Source organism: Lissotriton vulgaris, chromosome 2_1 (genome assembly GCF_964263255.1).
Source record: "Lissotriton vulgaris chromosome 2_1, aLisVul1.2, whole genome shotgun sequence".
Taxonomy (NCBI): domain Eukaryota; kingdom Metazoa; phylum Chordata; class Amphibia; order Caudata; family Salamandridae; genus Lissotriton; species Lissotriton vulgaris.
The window spans coordinates 949,798,367-949,820,880 of NC_141687.1; the positions used below are offsets into that span (position 1 = coordinate 949,798,367).

The 22,514-nt window shown below is 44.4% G+C and overlaps 1 protein-coding gene across 2 annotated transcripts in view; it reads right to left on the reverse strand.

The window, feature by feature from the left end:
* Positions 1-22,514, reverse strand: part of LOC147731457 (protein argonaute-1) — a 418,093-nt gene that overhangs the window by 257,740 nt on the left and 137,839 nt on the right. For both annotated transcript variants that reach the window (XM_086956498.1, XM_086956499.1), the window contains exon 2: positions 7,247-7,430. In XM_086956498.1, the coding sequence (XP_086812624.1) occupies positions 7,247-7,430 (184 nt within the window). The remainder of the gene's footprint in view (positions 1-7,246; positions 7,431-22,514) is intronic.

Consider the following 22,514-nt stretch of genomic DNA (forward strand, 5'->3'; position numbering starts at 1 on the left):
GGTTCATGCATGACGTTCATATGCTCGACTTTACATCAATACTGGCATTCCTAAACACCTTCAAGGTATAAATATACCTTTACTTGCTATGGGAAAGCACAGTGTGGTTTGGTGCAGTTTGACTACCTACTTGCACGACGCAGCTCGCTACAGCAAGTGTCGAAGGAAGCCAACTCTCCAGCTGACGCACTGATCAGAAGCGGTCTTCCTCCTGCCGAGAAATCCAGCTCCAGTGTTTCCGACTCCCCTTGCGGGGTGTTGGGAAATCGAGTTTCAAGACAGAGATACCAAGCTCTCACATTCTAAGGTATGGAGCTGATTAGAACCTAGAGAAACCTTTGGCAATTCTTGGCAAAACTACACCTATGCTAAAAGACGAACACCTACTTTTTCCCTCGTACTAGACCTAGGTTAGGTACACTGGAGTAGGCGTATTTTAGAAGCACCAGTTGGGTATTTTAGCCTGTGTTATTTATGTATGTATTTTTACATGTCATAGCAACAGACAATGCTATTACAGTATTATTTTATATTACTGTTTACGCTGTACGCATTATACTTCGCATTCTGTTCTGTCTAACGATTGTAGCAGTTCACCTCTCTTGCATGAGAAAGAAGACTGTTCAATAAACCCTTTTTATTGAAACGCCCGTCTCTCTATTTCTGTGAAAACTCTGTAGAAACGAAGCATACACGATTGACTGAGTGAAATAGCTGTCTATTTCATTCTATGTGTTTCAGAGGCAAAAGAACAATCCCACTTGACACCAATAAAAATTGCAGAGCAATGTGCACGTACCGGACATGCAATGGGGCATCTCCGCGCTGAAGGATACCTACTGGCAGTGTGGTGAGTTTGCCTACACTCAACACATCCCCGGATGGCAGGGCCTTTGCACCCTTGTAATCATACACATCTCAACACTGGTCATCTCTAGAGAATATCTGTACGAGTTGTTCCAACATCCGCTGCAGAAGAAAATAACTCTCTTGGGTCAGGCTTGAGAAAAAAGAGCTACTGATTACTTTGGCTGGGCTCAGCACAAGGACATTCCGGGAGAATTCAGACTGTTTTCGGACACTCAAGTAAACGCAGGAGGGTCCATACCCTTGTTCACCCTGCAAACGAAGACGAACGCATACTGGTTACAAAAACCAGGTGGGAATTACTGATGATGAACAACAATACTGAGCTTGGCCCAAATGCTATCAAGGAAGAACTAAGAGCCATCCACCTCATGGTGATGCAACATTGGTATGTTTAGGACTTGGTGACCGCGACGTAGGTTGGGGTGTGCACCAAAATCGGTGCATCCCACTGTACCTTTATACCTGCATATGATATGGACAATGGGACACTAACTCTTGCCATCCAAGCACTGCATCACAAGCTGACATGAAGAACGAGGGAGGTGCCCCTAAGAAGGACTTGTTTTTGGGTTTGTTTTCCTGGTTCCCCGGTGGGTGACCAGGCTGTGCATATCATTGCTCTCTATTCTCATTTTTGTGCTGTTGTTGCAAGTGGGGGTTTCCTACTGTAAAAACGCAGTTCTCAAGTTAAAAGAATGCAAGTAACTGGGGAGGCTGTAACAGACATAACAGAAACACACCAAACCTCAAACAACGTGACTGTCATGAAGTGATGAGGCAACTGATGTAGTTGAAAATTCAACTGGGAGGATATTTACATTGATAAATAGAATGTATATACAACATGATATATGTACATATAATAATGAACTCACATCTCCGCGACCTAGGCCTGAAGCAACTGATTGACATATCACAGGTGGGGGGACACATAACCCACAGACAAGCGGGCAAACAGGAATACCCAGATCCATCCCACAGATAGTCAGCGACACCACAATGGTCTCAGGAGATTGGCCGCAATAAAACACTTTTGGCTGGAGGGCAGTGCGTTCCCATAACACCATAAAGTCAGATGTCGCTAAGGGCCTAATTACAATGGCAGTCGGACGAGCATCCGACCGCCATCGCATCAGGTAGGAAACCGACCAACATGTAGTCAGTGGTTCAACCCAGCCAATTAAGATGAGACTGCTGTGTAGGAGGTCGGAAACATCCTCTTTTCCACTGCGGCTTGTGCTGCGGCCCGGAAAAGGACTACAGCACAAGCTGGAGTGGAAAGGGGATGTTTTTAAACATCCATGCCACCTGTGCCAGGCATCATGTGGTGCCTGCCACACAAAGCATGAATGTTTGGGGGCACGGGCCTCATAGCGGACGCCCACGAGGGAGGGGGCCTGCTAGGGGACCGCAAAGTCCCTTTCCGACCGCCTTTCCATGGCAGTCGGACCACCATGGAAAGGCTGTCAGAAAGGGACATCGTAATCCCTGCAGGAGTGCCTGTGCAGGCACCACCCATATTGTAGGCAATATGATCCGACAGACGGGCTCCTTGGGCCTGTCAAACTCGTTGGGTGGTCCCTCTAACCGTATAAGTCAGACCGACTACATCCTAAAGCGGCGGTCGGATCGCTCTGCTGGATCGCTGTCGGATCGCCACTGACAGCCTGTTGGTGGCAGTCTGACTGCTATTCTAATGAGGCCTTGAGTTAGGAACACTCAGCCAATCAGAACACTGCATGCACACTACAAACAGTGATTGCACGGTCCCCATGCCGGACATCTGAGAGCATCCCCCCCTCTAGTGTTGGTGCACCTGACAGACCATGGGCCAGGCTATCAGTGGAAAATTTCACTTGTAGCCTGGAAGCCTCACGCCCACTACTTTCACAGGACCCTGTCGTAGCCGAAGCAGACCTTTGTAGGTGGATGTCGAACACTTTAGATGCCGTCCTCCCTATAAGATCGACAGGAATATAGGAGAAAAGACTACACACCGCTCCTTGGTACACACCTGAGCTGAGGGTTATCCGGAGGGCATGCAAAAAATTAGAGCGTGCCTGGAGAAAAAACTGGGAGGTAGCTAGTAAGATGGAATACCGAACGGCAATGAGGAGCTACAAGATCTCCATCCGGCTGGCTAAAACTCAGTTTTTCGAGGAGAAAATTGGTAATGCCTCCAACTCCTCAAGAGAAACTTTCTTGGTGGTCAAAGAACTTTTGAAGGTTCCTACACCTTCTGCCCCCACTGAGAATTTGGAAGTTAAATGCAATAATCTGGCTTCCACACAAAAATTGAAAAAAATTCTCATTTCTCTACCCCAGCCCAAGATAGGACCTGAGCTATTGGAGGAGGAAGGTCGTCCTCAGATAACCTTGGAATCCTTTGGGCCAGTCACTAAGGATGAAGTCCTTAAAGTCCTATGCTCAATTAAGAGTGGCTCCCCCCGGGATGTTGCCCCTATGAGGATCCTTAAACAGGTTGCCCCTTCCATTGTGGAGCCCATCACCTTAGTCATCAACGCCTCATTAGGCACGGGTATTGTTCCACCTAATTGGAAGAGCGCAATAGTGAAAGCCCTCCTAAAAAAAACTTCCCTAGACCCCCTAGATATGGCCAATTACAGGCCTATCTCGCTCCTCCTAGGACTGAGTAAAATCGCGGAAAAATTGGTTAACTCTCAGTAATCTAATTTTGTTGAGTCCAATGGTGTGTTAAGAAGCTCTCAAACAGGTTTTCGCCCGGGCCAAGGCACTGACACCGCCTTGCTGGCAGTCATGGAGGAGGCACGCTGCATTTTGGATTCGGGGGGGATCAGTGGCAGTGATCCTCCTGGACCTGAGTGCAGCGTTCGACACTGTTAACCATTGAGTGTTACTCCAGCGACTGTCGGACGCCGGAGTGAGGGGGACAGCGCTGAATTGGCTTAGGTCATTCCTCAGTGAAAGATCTTTCCAGGTTTGGGAAGGGGGCGCACGATCGGCATCCACTCACCTCCACTGTGGCGTGCCTCAGGGCTCCTCCCTGAGTCCTACACTATTTAACGTGTATATGGCTCCCTTGGAGGAAGTGGTGGCTCCATTCAACATCAAGATCGTGAGCTATGCCGACGACACCCAACTGGTGTTCGCCCTCACCCAATCCATGGAAAACTCACAGATACTTCACGCCTGCCTCTCAAAGGTCCATTCCTGGATGGGGGACTCAGCACTTAAACTGAATGGGTCCAAAACGGAGATTATGCTGATGGGACCAAAAAGTCCCTCTCTCCCCTGCCTGGCCTGGCCCTGTTGCCTAGGACCTCTTCCTGAACCAAAGGCTGAGATCAAGAGCCTGGGCATTTGGTTGGAACGAGATCTCTCCCTCAGAACCCAGGACTCCAAACTAGCGGGTGTCTGTTTTGGTCTCCTCCGATCGGTACGTAAGGTACTACCCCTCATCCCTTTTCTATCTAGGAAGCTCTTAATCCAGGGTCTGATTATGTCTAGGTTAGACTTCAGCAATGCGATCTACCTCGGTGCCCCTGAGAGCACTCTGAACAGACTCCAACAAGTTCAGAACGAATGCTTTACAACATCCCCATGTCTCATTCAGCTAAACCAGCACTGAGGGCGTTACACTGGCTGCCAATACGGGAAAGGGTGAAATTTAAATCCCTTTGCCTTGCACACAAAATCTTGCAAGGCAAAGGCCCCGTCCTTCAAAAGATGGTGATCCCGTATAAAGCCAGTAGAACTTTACGCTCAGACCAGCAACACCTGACTGTTGTCCCTAGGGTAAAAAAGGCCCGATCAGGAGGAAGGAGATTCTCCATCAACGTCGCCTCCCTCTGGAATGCCCTCCCTCTATGTCTACCCGCGGAACCTTGTCTTCTGCGCTTAAAACTTTCCTCTTCTGCTAACCTTTTCTGTCTTCGCTATTTCTGATATTCTCTGTTGGCAAAGCGCTGGGATGCTCTAGGGTAACCGTGCGCTGTACAAAACCGATTTAATAATAATAATAATCTGGACACGTACCCACGGGACTTATATTGATTCCACGCAAGGTTGAAACCCACCTCCACTTTGTATCAAATGACCAGTATTTATGGCCCTGTGACTAGGCCCAGATTTCTGTCTCCAAAGTCTTCAAACCAGAGGAGATAAAGGAGGAACATGGATCGTCTGGGGAAACTGGTAAACGCAATGTGGAACCGATTCCAGAAACAACTCGACTGATCCCTTAACCAGATGATAGAGGAGGTATCCAACTCGTTGCCTCAATGTACCTATTAGACATAGATTGTCAGAGTAAACCAAACCGGAGCAGCAAGGGCACAAGTCCTAAAACTTGTCCGACAGAGGTACTTAAAATGCTAAAGAGGTTTCCGGTGCTGTGACATTTGTATTTAACTGAATTTGTCAATCCTCCTATTTATCTGTACTCGCAATGACATGCTTTTCCACCACCTTGGGGCGTGTTTGGTATACAACCGAACCAAACTTTCTTACTAACACCCCAGCTTCTAATCCCATTTTACTTAGCCTCTTTTATTCTGTCCATGTCCCGTTCTTGGTAAATGGCACCTATTAAAGTCTGTGGCTCTTTTGGTAAAACAGCCTGGCACAATACTTGTTAAAAGGAGGGGGGAGACGTGTAATGCAGGGTTGCTCTTCCTGGAAGCATGGACTGGTCTAGCAGAATACAAGCGCTTTATTTTACCATGTAGTAGGTGACTGAAACAGTGTCATGTTGACATTTGTGCACTGAATCTTCAGAATGCCCTCTATGTTTATGTATCTGTTAGACTTGGTAAAAATGTAATAAAAATGTAAAGTTGAAAAGACAAATTGTGACCTCACTCAGAATTTTTCCTTCACCTAGGAGCTTCAGAAGCAGTATGACCAGTGGTTAATTTGCATCTGTGGAGCAGGTTGTGGGCAGTAGCACCCATCTTTGAAAACAGTACTTATTCTTCATCATTACATTTTGACCCACACCAAGCAAAAGAGGGGAGCAGATATGAGAGAAAGGAAGAAGAGGTGGGAAAACAGTAACAAAGTGAAAAGGTAGGGTGAAGAACATGAAAGAGTAAAAGAAAGACAGGAAGGGCCAGATGTAGGTAGGCAAATACCGGTCGGTAACGGCCGAAATTCGGTAATTTCGGCCGTTACCGACCGGTATTTGGAAAATGAGATGTAGGTGGGCATTTTACTGATTCGGTAATTTACCAAATCGGTATTTTAAGGAATCGGTAAAATACCGATTTTGCTATGTAGGGAGCAATCAAATGAGTGCTTTTCCCCTTTTAGGATTCGTTATTTACCACCAACTACAAGTTGGTGGTAAATAATGAAAACCTTGGAAAAAGCATTTTTTTTGCTTTTCCAACAGTGCCATGTTGCAGACATACATGCCCTTAGGGCATGTATGTCTGCAACATGTGCACCCATACACAATTGAGGGGGTACAACAGGGTGTCAAAGTGACACCCTGCCACCCTTCAATGTTTCCCCCTTTTAACGAATCGGTAAATACCAATTCGGTAATTGGCATTCATTCCTATGGGCCTCCAGGCCCATACGAATGAACGGCAATTACCGAATCGGTATTTACCGATTCTGTAATTACCGAAACTTACCAACTCAGTAATTTTTTCGGTAAAATTACCTACATCCCATTTGCCTGTTCTTAAATACCGAATTGGTATGATTCGGTATTTAAGAATCGGTAATCTGGGATTTCCTACATCGGGCCCGAAATGTGGTATAGTTGAAGAAAAAAACATAAGGTGGAATCAAGAGGAGGCGACCAGGGCATTCAGTAGTGTTGGCCGCTAGCTCCTAATGCAAACAATTTCCCTATATGCAGCAATTTTTCAGTTCACTTTAATCCTTCTTTAAGATACATATTGGAAAATTACGATATTTTTTGTCATTCTTCAAGCTTTGGAAGAAGGGAACAAGGCTTCAGGAGAGGGCATATATGAAAACAACAAAAACTTTCATCCTCGTCAGATCCATCAATCCATATACCCGTACCATAGCTATTCGTAACATCCATTTCGCCTAAACAGCAATACTTTAGCTGTTGCATACTGATGCAGCTGATGAATACATGTAGCAACTGAAAGAGAGCCTGCTGGAAAAGAACGGCATGACTCCACATTTTACATAGATAATGACACAATACAAGAGCCGACAGTCGCTTCTACTTATCATAACTACTGTCACACGGAAAGCAAAAGAAGGTCCTCTAAATGTCCTGATCTGTGGATCTAAGGAGTTGGTGCTACAATATTGTAGACCTAATTTCGCCTGCTGAAAATGCAGTGCCAGCACTTGGGTTTCCAATGTCACAACAGACTCTCATCCCTTGCATTCCCCAGTGCCTTACCTGTTGACTCTGCGGGGGCACTTGTCAGGCTTGATGTCCACTTCATAGTGGTAAACGTCGATCTTGGGAATGTCAACCTCAAAGTAATTGGCAAGCAACTTGATGGGCTTTCCAACTGTGCCTATCCCGGGACGACGTGGTGCCTGGAATACCTGCTGCAGGGGTGGCAAGTAGGTGCCCACCGCTGAGGGAGAGAAAAGAAGGATGATTACAAAAGTGTACAAAGAGAAAATAATTCAGTCAGACTGTTCTACAGGCCAAATGGAAGATTTCTCTAACATGCCCCTCTGATGGATCAGAGGGACTAAGGCAAGATGTCTTCAGATACAAGACTTATCCCGAAAAAACACAGACCCCAAAGTAACTAACATGTTACTTATCCAGTCACATTAGTCTTTCAGACACATTTGTCTATTGGGAACTATACCAAGAATGGGTGTTCGCCATTTTAATGGTCTGCCAGAAATACAAAGCCTATTTAGAGAAAACCTCTGTATCCTCATAGCCGATTCCATATCAGCCAGCTATGTTGGAGTAAAGTGTTGGTAACCCTTAGGTATAGCCTTGATGTCCACAGTCTGGGATATTCCTCTGTAACATCATCTCTCAACATCCCGCCCTCACCAAAACAGCTCCAGCACAGATCCTGAACAACAGACATAAAATCTCACTGGTTGCCTACCACTAGACCTCCATTCTTTCCCCATCTTAGCACTAAACGCTGCGTTTGGAGCAACTTCATAGGACAGTAAAGAATGAGGACACAGGAGCACACTTTAAAAAGCGAAAGCCAAGCAGAACATACATTCACCACTTCTGAGAGCATGGTGGGATATATGAACTCCCTAATGTATGACCCGCAAGCAAAGGCAAAGAATTGTGCTGGAAACTATATTATCCAAACAACGCAAACGCGCACTAGACACAATGTATTGGCAAGTGGTCTATCATGTAATATGGGGGTTTCATTTGAATGTCGGAACTATACAAAGGGAAAAATGGGCGTTAGCAATCCTTGAAATAAACTACAAATGTACAGAAACTCATCTACAGAGAAAAACGTTAAGGTATGCATTAGTAAAGTGTTCGTAGACCAGCCCGTTGCTTGCTGCTTTTGAGATCAATGACTAATACTCAGAGCGCTGTTACAGGCAGACCTCCGCAGATATCAAAACACTAACATAAACAGACCCTGTACATAATCAATGACCTCGCAATTAGCATCATAGCACACAGCACTGCTACTATCTGACCTCTGAACATTGGCAAAAAAGAAAACAAAAGGTGATGGGTAGAATGCTTGCAAAGGAACTAGTTCTTAGCCTGTGGTCAGAGGACCACTAGGGGGTCCAAGACATGTACTTAGGGGGTCCACAAAGGATTTACAAAATTAAATACTATCAAAATTAATCAATGAAAATTAATAAAGTATATACAAATAAGGAAGCAATATTGAACATTTTAAAAAAAAGTTTCTATATTTGATTGTGAATTACACAAAATATTCAAATATTTGAGCATTTGTTTGGTGTTTACTTGTTTTCGTATTTTTGTGTATTATTCTGAGGTCCAAATCATACAAATTGCTTAGGCCAGGGGCCCGAACTTCAATTAATGTCTCAGTGAGGGGTCTCCATATTCCGATAATGATTCAGTAGGGGTCCCCATAGTGAAACGGTTAAGAACTGTTGGCAAGCCCTCAGTGTAACATTCTAACCTACTAATTTTCGCCCACTGTGTCTCTTGAGATAGAGGCCCACCTAAAGCAAATAAGTACTGACCAAGCTCCTCTTGGGCACCACCCATCCCCAACTGCCAGACAAAGCCCGCTGTAGAAAGGAATAAAAGCAACCCCAGATAGGTTTTAGCCTTTTTAGGCTTTTCAGTGAGGTATATTTTGGATCCTTTGGCACAGCAGGTGCGAACGGGCCATTGGGACTGAAGGGCCACGCCGCTCTACCTTTTGCCCCTCACGAACAGCATTTGTCAGGCTGAACAAAGGTCAGCCTGACAGACACTGTTCATTTTCAGGTCAGGCAGGAGCCAGACATGCGCTAATGCGCAGGCTCCTGGCTGCCTGAGCTGAACTTTGCTGGCCTGAGGAAGTCACAGCTCCTGTGGACGTGATGTCCTCAGCTCAGCAGAGGTCCCTGAGGCCCTCCCCTAAGTGACGAGGGGTAGCGTCGCTGATTGCCTCGCACCTGGGCACTTCAGTTTTAAGCCCTGAGGCGCCCAGGATCAAGTGTCCATCAGTGACATATCATCACAGAGTGGGTGGGTTCAGCAGTCTCACTGACTCCATCCCACTATGTGATGACATTAGGACTGGTGCCTTCCCTCAGTGGCTACCTTAGGTCAGCCAATGAGGGAAGGCATCCGTCCCGAACCTCCTGTAACCTCTGAGGCAGAGCTGGCTGCAGGTAAGTGTGCGCTTTTCTTTGAAATTAATGATTGGTGCGTGTGTGTATGTATGAATGTTTGTTGAGGTGTGTTGTGAATGGATGTGTGTGTGTATGTGTGTGAATGCATTGCTGTGAGTGTTATGTCTATGTGTGTGTGTGAGTGTGAACCATCCGCCACCTCCCTCCAAATCTTACCGGCCCCCACTGTGGCACAGTGAGCCAGGGACCCACATCTGAGTACACCTTTGGCCTCTTACGGTGTTACATCAAACATACAGAATTTCAGAGAAGGAATGCTTGCAAATAGTCTACACCACCGCCAATGAACTATGGTTGATGAAGAACAAGGAGGGGTTTGGCCCAGTAGGGAAGAGGGTAGGTAGGGCCCGTTAATAGCGAAAAAGAGAATTTACCTATGCCTCTATGCACATATTTACAACATTTAATGTCATTAAAGAGTAAACCACACTGTTAGTCAACTCGGACAATGATTTATGTCAGTTATTTATCAAAAACTCATGAAAAATTTATACTTTGTGGCAAGAGAAAAATACATAGTCAACTTGACATTGAACACACAAAAAGAGATTTTTGCAAGGGATAAAGCAAGAATAAACAACATATGAACCAAAATTGTGTGGATTATCGTGAACAAATCGACAACAAGTGCAAATACATTATACACAGTGAGTAAATTATGTCAAAGCAACAAACAACAGTTTTACAAAAGTTTGTGTTAAATTCACAATAAACTACGGGGATACGTCTTACTCAATGTTTGCCCCGTTGCCTGTAAAATTGTTAATTATGAGTACTGTGTTGTTTACAGGACAAAAACTTGTTATAGAACCAAAATTAAATTGGGACTAGCCCAGAGGTTTGGGCGAATCAATGTTGATAAGTGCCAACGCGTTTCGAATGCCAATGTGTGGATCATCGGATTCTCATCAGGGCGTGGATTGAATCCATTTGTAACTGTTGGGGAAAAGGAACAAGGGGGTTTCAATTAAAAACTAGGATTTTGACTTGCAAAAGCTTGTCCCATGTGAATGCTGCTATCACATACCGTGTGCGACCAACTTGTTTTGGTCGGTTGGGTCTTTATTTGTGAAGCCAGTTATCCTAAGCCGTGGAAGTCAACCTGTAATTTAGTGACAATGGCAAAATCAGTGTTTGTACACTTAAGTACAAGCAGGCACGGGCATGTGCATGCATTATGAGCAAAAAATTACCTCTATGTAAGGAGCAGCCGCTCCGAGGTTGAGGCTGAGGCTTTAATGATTTCCCTTTGATTGTGATCTGCAAACACAAAGGGATGGTGTGCTTAGCGAGGGGAAAATCTTTTAAATGTAGTGACCAAAAGTGTTTGGTGAAAAAAGATTTTCTTACTTGTGTCCGTAGGCAAAAAACGACTCTTGATCGGATTCTGTGAAAAAACGGAAAGGGAACGGGGAGCTGGTGAGTGCCCTGCGTTTAAATTTCAATTGCATAAACAAAGTGAAAAAGACGTGCGCCGGTTGGCGTCTTACCGTGGCCTTGGACCCTCAGAGCATCGGGTCCATCGTCTGTGAGGACGGGAGCGTCTCTTGTTTGAAATTGATTCTAAAGTAAAGAAACCGGGCGAATCAATATCGCGGTCATATTCAAAGAAGAAGCGCGTGTGTATGCGCTGGTGGCACAGAAAGAGTCTTACCTGGTTTGTAGTAAAAACGTTTCATCTATTTGGGTTCTGGGAAGACACAACAGCTCGCCGTTGTGATTGAGGTGGACTAAGTTGGAAACTAGTTGTCACATGATACCAGGAGCCAATCGGTTCCAGGGGCACCCTCGCTAAGGATTGTGGGACATGTAGTTCCACATACATGAATTATATCCTGGTGACTTCACTAAGGACATTAAGTCCATTATTGACAGTGTTAAACTTCATAATCAGATATGCCTCCTTGCGTAGTAATGCTGCCTCAATGTCCTGTACATATTGTTTAGGATCCGTCCATGCAAGGACCGTCCATTTGAAATCAAGTTCCCCATGGTTATGGCTCATGAAATGTTCCACCATGGGTGCAGAGCACACCTTTTTCTTTATTCTGGATCGGTGTTGGGTGATACGTGAATTAATAGGTTGACAGGTTTTACCTATGTACACTTTGTCACAGGGACAAACCACGGCGTAGATAACATTTTTTGTACGACAATTGGTGAAACTATCATGTTTCCACGTGACCCCGTCATGGTCAAATGTACTACCTTCCAAGGTAGAGGAACACGAAATGCAATTGCCACACTTGTGATGCCCGCTAATCGGTTTTAGTTTCCATTGTGCAAGTAAATCACTTTTGGGTTTCGGAATGTAGCTGTCAGCTCGAATCAGTTGTTGACCAATGCTTTTATTCTTGCGCATGGCGAAAATGGGCTTTTGTAATGGACTTGGTAAATCTTCCAATAGATGCCAATTGTTCAATATGATACGTTTGAACTGGTTAGTGTGTGCTCCAAAAGTCGTGACACACACCAACTCAGCCTGTTCATTTTTATCCTTTTTGACCAGGAGATTTTCCCTGTGAGTGCATCTAGCACGTTTTTTAGAATGGTTAAGGAGTTTTTTGGGGTAGCCCCTTTTGGCCATTTCTGCGCAAAAGTTTGTGGCATGTTGATCAAAATCCGATATCTCAGTACAATTTCTTCTTATTCGTAACAGTTGCCCAAAAGGAAGGTTTTCTTTCAGGCACTGTGGGTGCGAGCTTTTAAAGTGCAGAATAGTATTTCTGTCAGTGATTTTTTTGTGTAGGGTCGTGGTTAGGGTGTTTTCGCGGACCCCCACTGTGATGTCCAAAAAAGTCATTTTGCTTGTGCTGGATTCAATAGAAAAACTGATGTCTCTATGCCTGGAATTAAGCCAATTGTAGAACTGGTCAAGTTCTGTCTGGCTCCCCTGCCACAGGAGCCAGACGTCGTCAATGTATCTTAGCCATTGGGTGATTTGGCCAGAAAATGGATTGTTCTCGAATATGAATCTTTGCTCATATTGTGCCATATACAATACCGCCATCTCAGGTGCATATGGACAGCCCATAGCGATGCCCTTTATTTGGATAAAGAACGCATTCTCAAACTTGAAATAGTTGCTGCGTAGTGTGATTTCAGCAAGTGAAAGGATGAAGGAGAACATATTCGAGAACAATCCATTTTCTGGCCAAATCACCCAATGGCTAAGATACATTGACGACGTCTGGCTCCTGTGGCAGGGGAGCCAGACAGAACTTGACCAGTTCTACAATTGGCTTAATTCCAGGCATAGAGACATCAGTTTTTCTATTGAATCCAGCACAAGCAAAATGACTTTTTTGGACATCACAGTGGGGGTCCGCGAAAACACCCTAACCACGACCCTACACAAAAAAATCACTGACAGAAATACTATTCTGCACTTTAAAAGCTCGCACCCACAGTGCCTGAAAGAAAACCTTCCTTTTGGGCAACTGTTACGAATAAGAAGAAATTGTACTGAGATATCGGATTTTGATCAACATGCCACAAACTTTTGCGCAGAAATGGCCAAAAGGGGCTACCCCAAAAAACTCCTTAACCATTCTAAAAAACGTGCTAGATGCACTCACAGGGAAAATCTCCTGGTCAAAAAGGATAAAAATGAACAGGCTGAGTTGGTGTGTGTCACGACTTTTGGAGCACACACTAACCAGTTCAAACGTATCATATTGAACAATTGGCATCTATTGGAAGATTTACCAAGTCCATTACAAAAGCCCATTTTCGCCATGCGCAAGAATAAAAGCATTGGTCAACAACTGATTCGAGCTGACAGCTACATTCCGAAACCCAAAAGTGATTTACTTGCACAATGGAAACTAAAACCGATTAGCGGGCATCACAAGTGTGGCAATTGCATTTCGTGTTCCTCTACCTTGGAAGGTAGTACATTTGACCATGACGGGGTCACGTGGAAACATGATAGTTTCACCAATTGTCGTACAAAAAATGTTATCTACGCCGTGGTTTGTCCCTGTGACAAAGTGTACATAGGTAAAACCTGTCAACCTATTAATTCACGTATCACCCAACACCGATCCAGAATAAAGAAAAAGGTGTGCTCTGCACCCATGGTGGAACATTTCATGAGCCATAACCATGGGGAACTTGATTTCAAATGGACGGTCCTTGCATGGACGGATCCTAAACAATATGTACAGGACATTGAGGCAGCATTACTACGCAAGGAGGCATATCTGATTATGAAGTTTAACACTGTCAATAATGGACTTAATGTCCTTAGTGAAGTCACCAGGATATAATTCATGTATGTGGAACTACATGTCCCACAATCCTTAGCGAGGGTGCCCCTGGAACCGATTGGCTCCTGGTATCATGTGACAACTAGTTTCCAACTTAGTCCACCTCAATCACAACGGCGAGCTGTTGTGTCTTCCCAGAACCCAAATAGATGAAACGTTTTTACTACAAACCAGGTAAGACTCTTTCTGTGCCACCAGCGCATACACACGCGCTTCTTCTTTGAATATGACCGCGATATTGATTCGCCCGGTTTCTTTACTTTAGAATCAATTTCAAACAAGAGACGCTCCCGTCCTCACAGACGATGGACCCGATGCTCTGAGGGTCCAAGGCCACGGTAAGACGCCAACCGGCGCACGTCTTTTTCACTTTGTTTATGCAATTGAAATTTAAACGCAGGGCACTCACCAGCTCCCCGTTCCCTTTCCGTTTTTTCACAGAATCCGATCAAGAGTCGTTTTTTGCCTACGGACACAAGTAAGAAAATCTTTTTTCACCAAACACTTTTGGTCACTACATTTAAAAGATTTTCCCCTCGCTAAGCACACCATCCCTTTGTGTTTGCAGATCACAATCAAAGGGAAATCATTAAAGCCTCAGCCTCAACCTCGGAGCGGCTGCTCCTTACATAGAGGTAATTTTTTGCTCATAATGCATGCACATGCCCGTGCCTGCTTGTACTTAAGTGTACAAACACTGATTTTGCCATTGTCACTAAATTACAGGTTGACTTCCACGGCTTAGGATAACTGGCTTCACAAATAAAGACCCAACCGACCAAAACAAGTTGGTCGCACACGGTATGTGATAGCAGCATTCACATGGGACAAGCTTTCGCAAGTCAAAATCCTAGTTTTTAATTGAAACCCCCTTGTTCCTTTTCCCCAACAGTTACAAATGGATTCAATCCACGCCCTGATGAGAATCCGATGATCCACACATTGGCATTCGAAACGCGTTGGCACTTATCAACATTGATTCGCCCAAACCTCTGGGCTAGTCCCAATTTAATTTTGGTTCTATAACAAGTTTTTGTCCTGTAAACAACACAGTACTCATAATTAACAATTTTACAGGCAACGGGGCAAACATTGAGTAAGACGTATCCCCGTAGTTTATTGTGAATTTAACACAAACTTTTGTAAAACTGTTGTTTGTTGCTTTGACATAATTTACTCACTGTGTATAATGTATTTGCACTTGTTGTCGATTTGTTCACGATAATCCACACAATTTTGGTTCATATGTTGTTTATTCTTGCTTTATCCCTTGCAAAAATCTCTTTTTGTGTGTTCAATGTCAAGTTGACTATGTATTTTTCTCTTGCCACAAAGTATAAATTTTTCATGAGTTTTTGATAAATAACTGACATAAATCATTGTCCGAGTTGACTAACAGTGTGGTTTACTCTTTAATGACATTAAATGTTGTAAATATGTGCATAGAGGCATAGGTAAATTCTCTTTTTCGCAATGAACTATGGTTGGCATTCCATACCTTTTCCTTTTGCTCACTGTGCCAATCTAGACAGAGGGGCATTTTACACAAATCACTACTGACCCTGCTATTCAAGAGAACAGTCCATCCAGAACTACAAGGCAAGGCTCCATCTAATAACTAGTAGCAAGCATCTCCATACCATTTCAGCCTTATTAACCTTCCTCAGTGAGGTATAATAGCTTGAACCCTGTGGCACAGCATGCAAGGGACCCACTTATGGGCATACCTGTGTTCAGTGGGTGAAAACTAATGAGTTAGAATGCTACCCACACCTTTTGTGTATTTAATAATTTAAAAAATGCCATATTCCTAACGGCATATTCAGAGCCCATGTATAATTAAGCCTTTCTACAATCATATTCATGGTATAATCATAACTGTGCCATAATTAGATCGCTGATGTAACCGAAACTCTAGCACAATTAGATCCGTTACATAATCTTCACCCCCATGTATCTGAGCCACGTTATTATTCGAACCATGAAATGCTTGTTATCTGTATCTCCATCACCCTTCTTCTTCTTTCTCCTGTACACTAAACTTCCTATGAATTCAGTTATTCTCAACTCCTTTCCTTTAAGACCCAAGATATCTATCAACCTCCGCTTTGCCTACAATACGAGGGCAAGCATTACTCCACAGGAAATCCCCCAAACCACAATTTAAGTAACCAGCATCCCTTGACAAACACCATAACCACACTGGAAACAACTGCAACCATTAAGGAACACAATTAATACTATAAAAGCACCTGTAATTCTATAGGAAGGACCCGTGGCGGCCCATATATTTGAAAGAGGAGCAGGCAAACACGCATCACACTCTATTTCACACACATACTCACAACCAGCACATACGCATACACCCAACCATTCAAAGCATGCATGCACAAACATTAACACGTACACAGACGCACGTGTTATGCAACCAACATTACAAAAACAAAACGTATTGGCCCACAACTCGGGTGGCAGAAGGGAAGCCTTGGTGGTTCCTGCAAGACAGGGACTGCTGCCTCTTCTCATTCACTGGCTGACCCTCCTTCAGCCAATGAGAGAAGGGAGCATTCCCTTCCGCCTCATAGAGTAAGGTGGGGTCATTGAGAGTTGTTGCCCCCTATTCCCCTCTGTGATGAGCATCACTGATGGACACTCAGCCCTGGGCAGTTCAGAACGGCAACACCCAGGTGTGACTCTATCAGTGACACTCCCCCTTGCCATAAGGGGGAAGTCACAGAAGACCCTTCGAGCTAAAGAGGTCACGCCTACCTGGCTGTGAAATCTTCAGCTCACCAAATTTCAGCTCAGGCAGTGAGCCTTTGCATTTATCGTATATACAGCGCCTAGATGCCTGACCCAAACATAAAGAGTGTCAGTTAGGCTGATGTTTGCCCAGCCTAACAGACACTGTTCATGCCAAAATGTATAATTCTGATGCTTCCGGTTAAAATCCTAAAGTGATATTTTACATATATGGCATGCAAACTACAGTTGTGGAGGCAAACTTTATAAATGGCATAGATAAGGCTGAACATAAAAATCTGCTTTGTATGCATTAGTGACAAATATTTGTAGTCACGATAAAAAAAAGAAACAGGACATCAGTGTAGCTTATTGAGCGGTGCAATCCTGGCATCATAAAAGACTCAAAAAGAACCCAATGAATTAATATTCGTGCTGCAGAAAGGTACGAGTTTTAATTTCAATTCACCAACACAATCTTTTATCCTTCTGAACTTTTGGTAAAAGTAATACCTGTTGTATTTACAGCACACAGTAAAGGCACTACTGCGATCAAGCACTATATTTATAAAGCAAGTTAGTTATTAGAGACGCGCCTTTGAACTGAACAGAACATCTCGGATAAAGACAACAATTAGGAACACTCGTAGGAAAATGAAATGACCCACAGTTAAAGCAAACGTGAACACCCTAACAAAAATTCTTAATATTTTTAATATCTGTTTACCACCTTACATCAATCGCTCGCAGCGACATTCCTTTTACAGAGACTTGGACTTTTCAAGCCGCTGAAGGAACCTTTCCCAACAGCCCCTAGAGAGCCTTCTCACCGAAAAGACCTGGGCTCTCTCCATAGTACCCAAATGGAAGCCAGAAATCCAAATCTCAGTTGACTGCAGCTATTCACAGGGAAAAACCGGGAATTATTAAGGGTCATTCTTACTGAGGATGAACATTTTTGTGGTCTGTTGGCACCTGCAAATCACACTGCTGCGGTCTTAGTTGATCATTAGTGCACTGAATTCTGGTTTTGGTTTAATAGTGAAAGGTGATCTCAAAACATACTCCACCGCGGAAAACAAACCCCCAACCTCCGTATTTATAATTTTAATAGGGAATTTTTCTTCTGAGTGCTAAACTAAATTGTTGGCATGTGGGAGCCAAACCTCAATATTTTACTTCATCCCCAATATTTCTAGCACCCCAAAACTTACCTCCGGCAGCGACACCCTTGATCTTGTGTTAAGAGTCACGATCCTCTTAACGATTAGGCCCAATAATTAGCAGAGCAATAGGTAACTGAATAACTGAACACTCAACAACTGAATTCGAAATCATCGTGAGTTAAAAGGTTTTATTACAAAGATCTCAAAATAGGTATTACCGAGAAATGCAAAATATATGCCATGAAGGGTCAGATACACAATACATAATCAGAAATCAGAATTTTTAGTCTCAATAAGTAACAGAAATCATAAGAGGAACAGAGAACCTGGTATAAAAGGGAAATCATCTGGCTCACTCAAAAAATCTATTTTTTTATACACATTTTATGAATTGGTATTAAGCAAAAACTGCACACTCAGCATTGCATGATTAGCGGTATCACATACTGAGGACATCACAATTTAGATCATGACAATAAATATATAACACTAACGCACTTCTAAGGAAAAGAGAAACTGCAGTCAGCTTCCACAGCAACAGCCCTATCCAGAGATGTACTACAGAATATGAAACATTTTCAAACAAAGACTCACACACCAGTGCATGCTAGAAGCCAACATCGGAACTTCCAACTGAAGTGTCCTTCAGGTCGATACATTCAGTACACGAAGAAAGTAAGATTCACAATACATGCTCTTTAAGGAAAAGAACGAATTGCTTCACAATGTCCTGTGCCCTGTGAAGACTGTGGGTAGAGAAGACACACAGATGGACATTAACTGGGAGGGGTAATAAGCAGGAGCAAAATGTACAGAATATCAACACAGCATCCATATTAATAGGATAGTTTCTCTGCAAAAATGTGGCACAAGTAACTACATTATTAATCACGCGTCTAAACACCAAATAAAAATAATTTGATGTGCAACCTTAATAATTTATTATTTACGAATATCTTCTTCATAAAAATCATTAGTATTCAAAAATAATTTGGCACCCCAAATTGCACATATAGAAAAAACTTCCACGGGTGTCTTAAATAATATAACAAATCAAGCAACATCACATCCTCAATCTTTAAAACCTGCTTTCCTAAAATAAAGACACTATCAACTTCAACAATTAATATCTTCCCACCCTATTATCTTCTCCTTCAGACTGAGATTGTTCATTTTGCCCTTTCTCATAACAAATTTAAACGTCACATTAATGGCAAAGCAGGCGTATTGTCAGGAGCTGTCCTTTGACTTGTGCACAGAAGGCATTTGTGATTCACCATCTATGTCATTCTTTGTATATTCTGACTTTTTTTTAACAGGTCAGGATTAAGCAAATATTCTATATGCCAGCTGTGATTCTAGGAAACACATGTTCTAACCCCAGCTTTTCCTCTTGACTAACACTGATCAATATTGGTGAAATAATTTAGGGTTGGACGAGCGTCTGACCGGCACTGTGTCAAAAATGGAACCGCCCGATAAGGAGTCGGCGGTCCTGCTTCCCATATTAGTTTGCAACCACGTTCACGGCAGTTGGAGTGTATCTTTTCTACTGCAGCATGTGCTGCGGGCTGCAGCACAATCCACAATAGGTAATATACACTTTTTAAATATCCATGCACCGTGTGGCAGGCGCCATGTTGTTGGACGACCATGTGCCTGCCACACGATGCATGGATGTTGGGGGAGCACAACAGGTGCCCCTCAGGCCTCATAGCGGAGGCGACGAGGACCCTGTTAGGCAGTCGGACCGTCATAGAAAGGCTGTGGGAAACATACATTGTGATCCCCGCGGCCGTGACTGAGCAGGCACGCCTCCATTTTAGGGATTATGATCCGCCCTCTGCCCAGACATGCTCCTTGAGCCTGTCGGAGGTGGTGCGGATTCCCCCCGCAGGCATCAGTAAGATTGCCCTATCATAATAGGGCAGTGGGACAGACGCCTCCGATGTTGAGCGGAACGCCACCGACGAGCTGCCGGATGGCCTTCCGCCGGACATCATAAGGGGGCCCTTAGTCTCCCTGTGACTCAAGTCAAATACCTGATAATACTTCAGGTTAGCTTGCTTAAGTAGCCTGCATTTAATATATGCCACATAATAATGGTGCTCTCAAATATTCGTTTTTACTGACATAATGCTTTTTTGAGGCCCTAAGGGGGTGATAGTGAGTCTGTTAGACCTGTCTGCTTCTGGGGATACTCTAACCATTATTATTTATTTTTGTCCCCCTTAGCCTCCCAGAGTTTCTATTTTTATTTTTACATATGTCCATCAGGATTTTTCAATGCTGTCAGGGGGCTAGGTGTTCCTTGGCGATGACGCCATTTTTCCCTCATAACCTGTGAGGCCTAGTCAGGCCCCTTGAAAATCTAGGGGATCTCCAGAAACCTAAAATGGTGTCCACCAACTGCCATAACGGACACTACTGGAGGACAGGCCCATAGGCTAACATTAGGGAACTTTCTAGAATCAACTAGAGACTTCTGCAGGTCTCAGGCCACCCTATATAAGGCCAGTGACCAGCAGCCATTTTGTGCTGACCCAAGAGTGGAGGAGTGAGGCAGTGGTGAGAGGAGGTGGACGCACTGAGAGCAGCTAGTTTGTCTTGGAGGCAGACAGTCACTTCAGAGGGACGTTCCCCCTTCAGCCTCTGACCAATCCCTCCCCATACATCAACTATTCAGAAGAAAAGCAACCTGAGTGTGAAGGAAGATCCTTCTTAACCTGTACCCCAGTGAAAGCTGACAGGACACTCTTACTGAAGAGCACCCTATCTTCCCATGCCCAGCGCTGCACCTACCAACGTGAAAGAACAGCTGTGAACCCCGTGACGTGGCTGGAGTCCCTTGTCGCGCCCTGGTGAGGTCGGGGGACTGTGGAGCCTTGTGTGACCTGAGGAGCAAGGGCGCTGCGTGGGCACATCCTTCCTGTGAGGCCGGTGAGGGAAGTGACTAGTGAAGAGCAGCGGCGCTGCTCCAATCGGCTGTGGGACCCCGGGGGCACCGGCCGCGTTGGTTGAAGAAGAGAGCGCTTCCGCGCATGTCCCCCGCAAGATCACTGCTGTGGAGGCAGGCCCAGAAGAGCAGCGACTCCAAGGTGAGCAGCGTCCTTCCTGGGAGCGGAGGCGGAGCCGCTGAGGAGCATCGCGCATGCCCAGGAGTTCAGCGCGACCATCGGGTCGACTGAGGAGGCGCCGGAAGGATTCCCTGAGCGCCGCGTCGGCTGCATCAATCCCCCACGCTCGAGCGCTAACTGGAGGAGCCAGCGCGAACGAGGGGAAGAAGGCAAGGAGCTAACTGCCGGTAGCGAGAGCCGGGTGCCGCGAATCCGCCCTTGAACCTGCCGGCTTCCTCGAATAGAAGGCCGGCTGAGAGAGAGGTTCCCCCCCTCAGACACGGCCAGCCTGGACTGCGGTGGAGCTGCCCTACTGAGCCTAAAACGTGGAGGCTTAGGGAGTAGCGCCTCCCTAATGCAGTAAGGAGTGTGTGGGGCAGGTGGGGAGAGTTAACCGGTAGGGCCTAATCTCCTTCAGTTATATCAAGAGGGAGAGTAAGGGCGCTAGAGCGTGGTGTAACAGATCCAACACCCTGACTGCCTTTTTCACCTGTGTTTGAGAAAACTATCCCTAAAAAGTGTTGGCTCTGAGTAAAGTGAATTAATGTGATAGAGCCTGAGAGAAGGAGCACGTGCCAAAGTGGTGTTGAGGGTTCTAGTAAATTAAAAGAGGTAAAACCCTGATTAAAGTGGATAAGACAACTGTTGGCATCTGGGAACTGGAACTACTCATTGAATGTGTTCCATGATAATGAGTAATAGTGGGAAGAGGTGAAGTCTAGAGCCCTTCTCAAGAGTGTAATCTAATTAATACTGAGATCTGAGGAAGTGTACCATAGATATTGACTATTGATTCGAAGTTAACCAACCTGAGAGTGTATGCTGATTTAATGACATTAGTACTGTACTGTTGAAATTGACTGTTTAATTGCTTAGTAATTCAAATGAGATAAGTACTGATCTAAAGTGACTTGAAAGGTTCTAAGCTATTTTATATTGTGAGAACAGAGAGTAAATTATTTTTATATAAAGCAGTACGTATTTTCACACATTTTTGGTGTAGTGTTTTCTTTTTGTGTGCTATTGCGTCGCTTTACTTTTGGGTGGTCTGCAACCTTTACACAGAGCCTCTGGATGTTAGTCTTGCCCTAGGCCAGGCTACCCTAAATTCCAACAGAGTCCTACTCCTTTAACTAGCTAGAGATTTCTGAGCCAATGTAGGTTTATTGAGTGTGCTTAGAGGTGAAAGTGAAGGAGCACGAGGAGGAAGATCAGTTGTACCCGAGTACACAAATGAGATTCAATCAAACACAACTATCTAACTCTTGCAAAAATGAAGGAAGCGTGGGGATTGTTACATCCCAAAAAGAATATATGCAGATAGATTAATTAAATGTAAGTTTACCCCCACCCCTCCAATATCGAAGTTAGACAATATCTTCTGATGGTTGCCCTTTTGCTCAGCTCATGTTCAAAAGAACTTTGCCAAATAACTCCTGGTGGGAGAATCAAACTCCAACACTCCCAAGCAACATTATCCAAGGGGAGGGTACTTAGTTAGTTGCTGCGCTTGTGGATTCCACCAGAGTCAA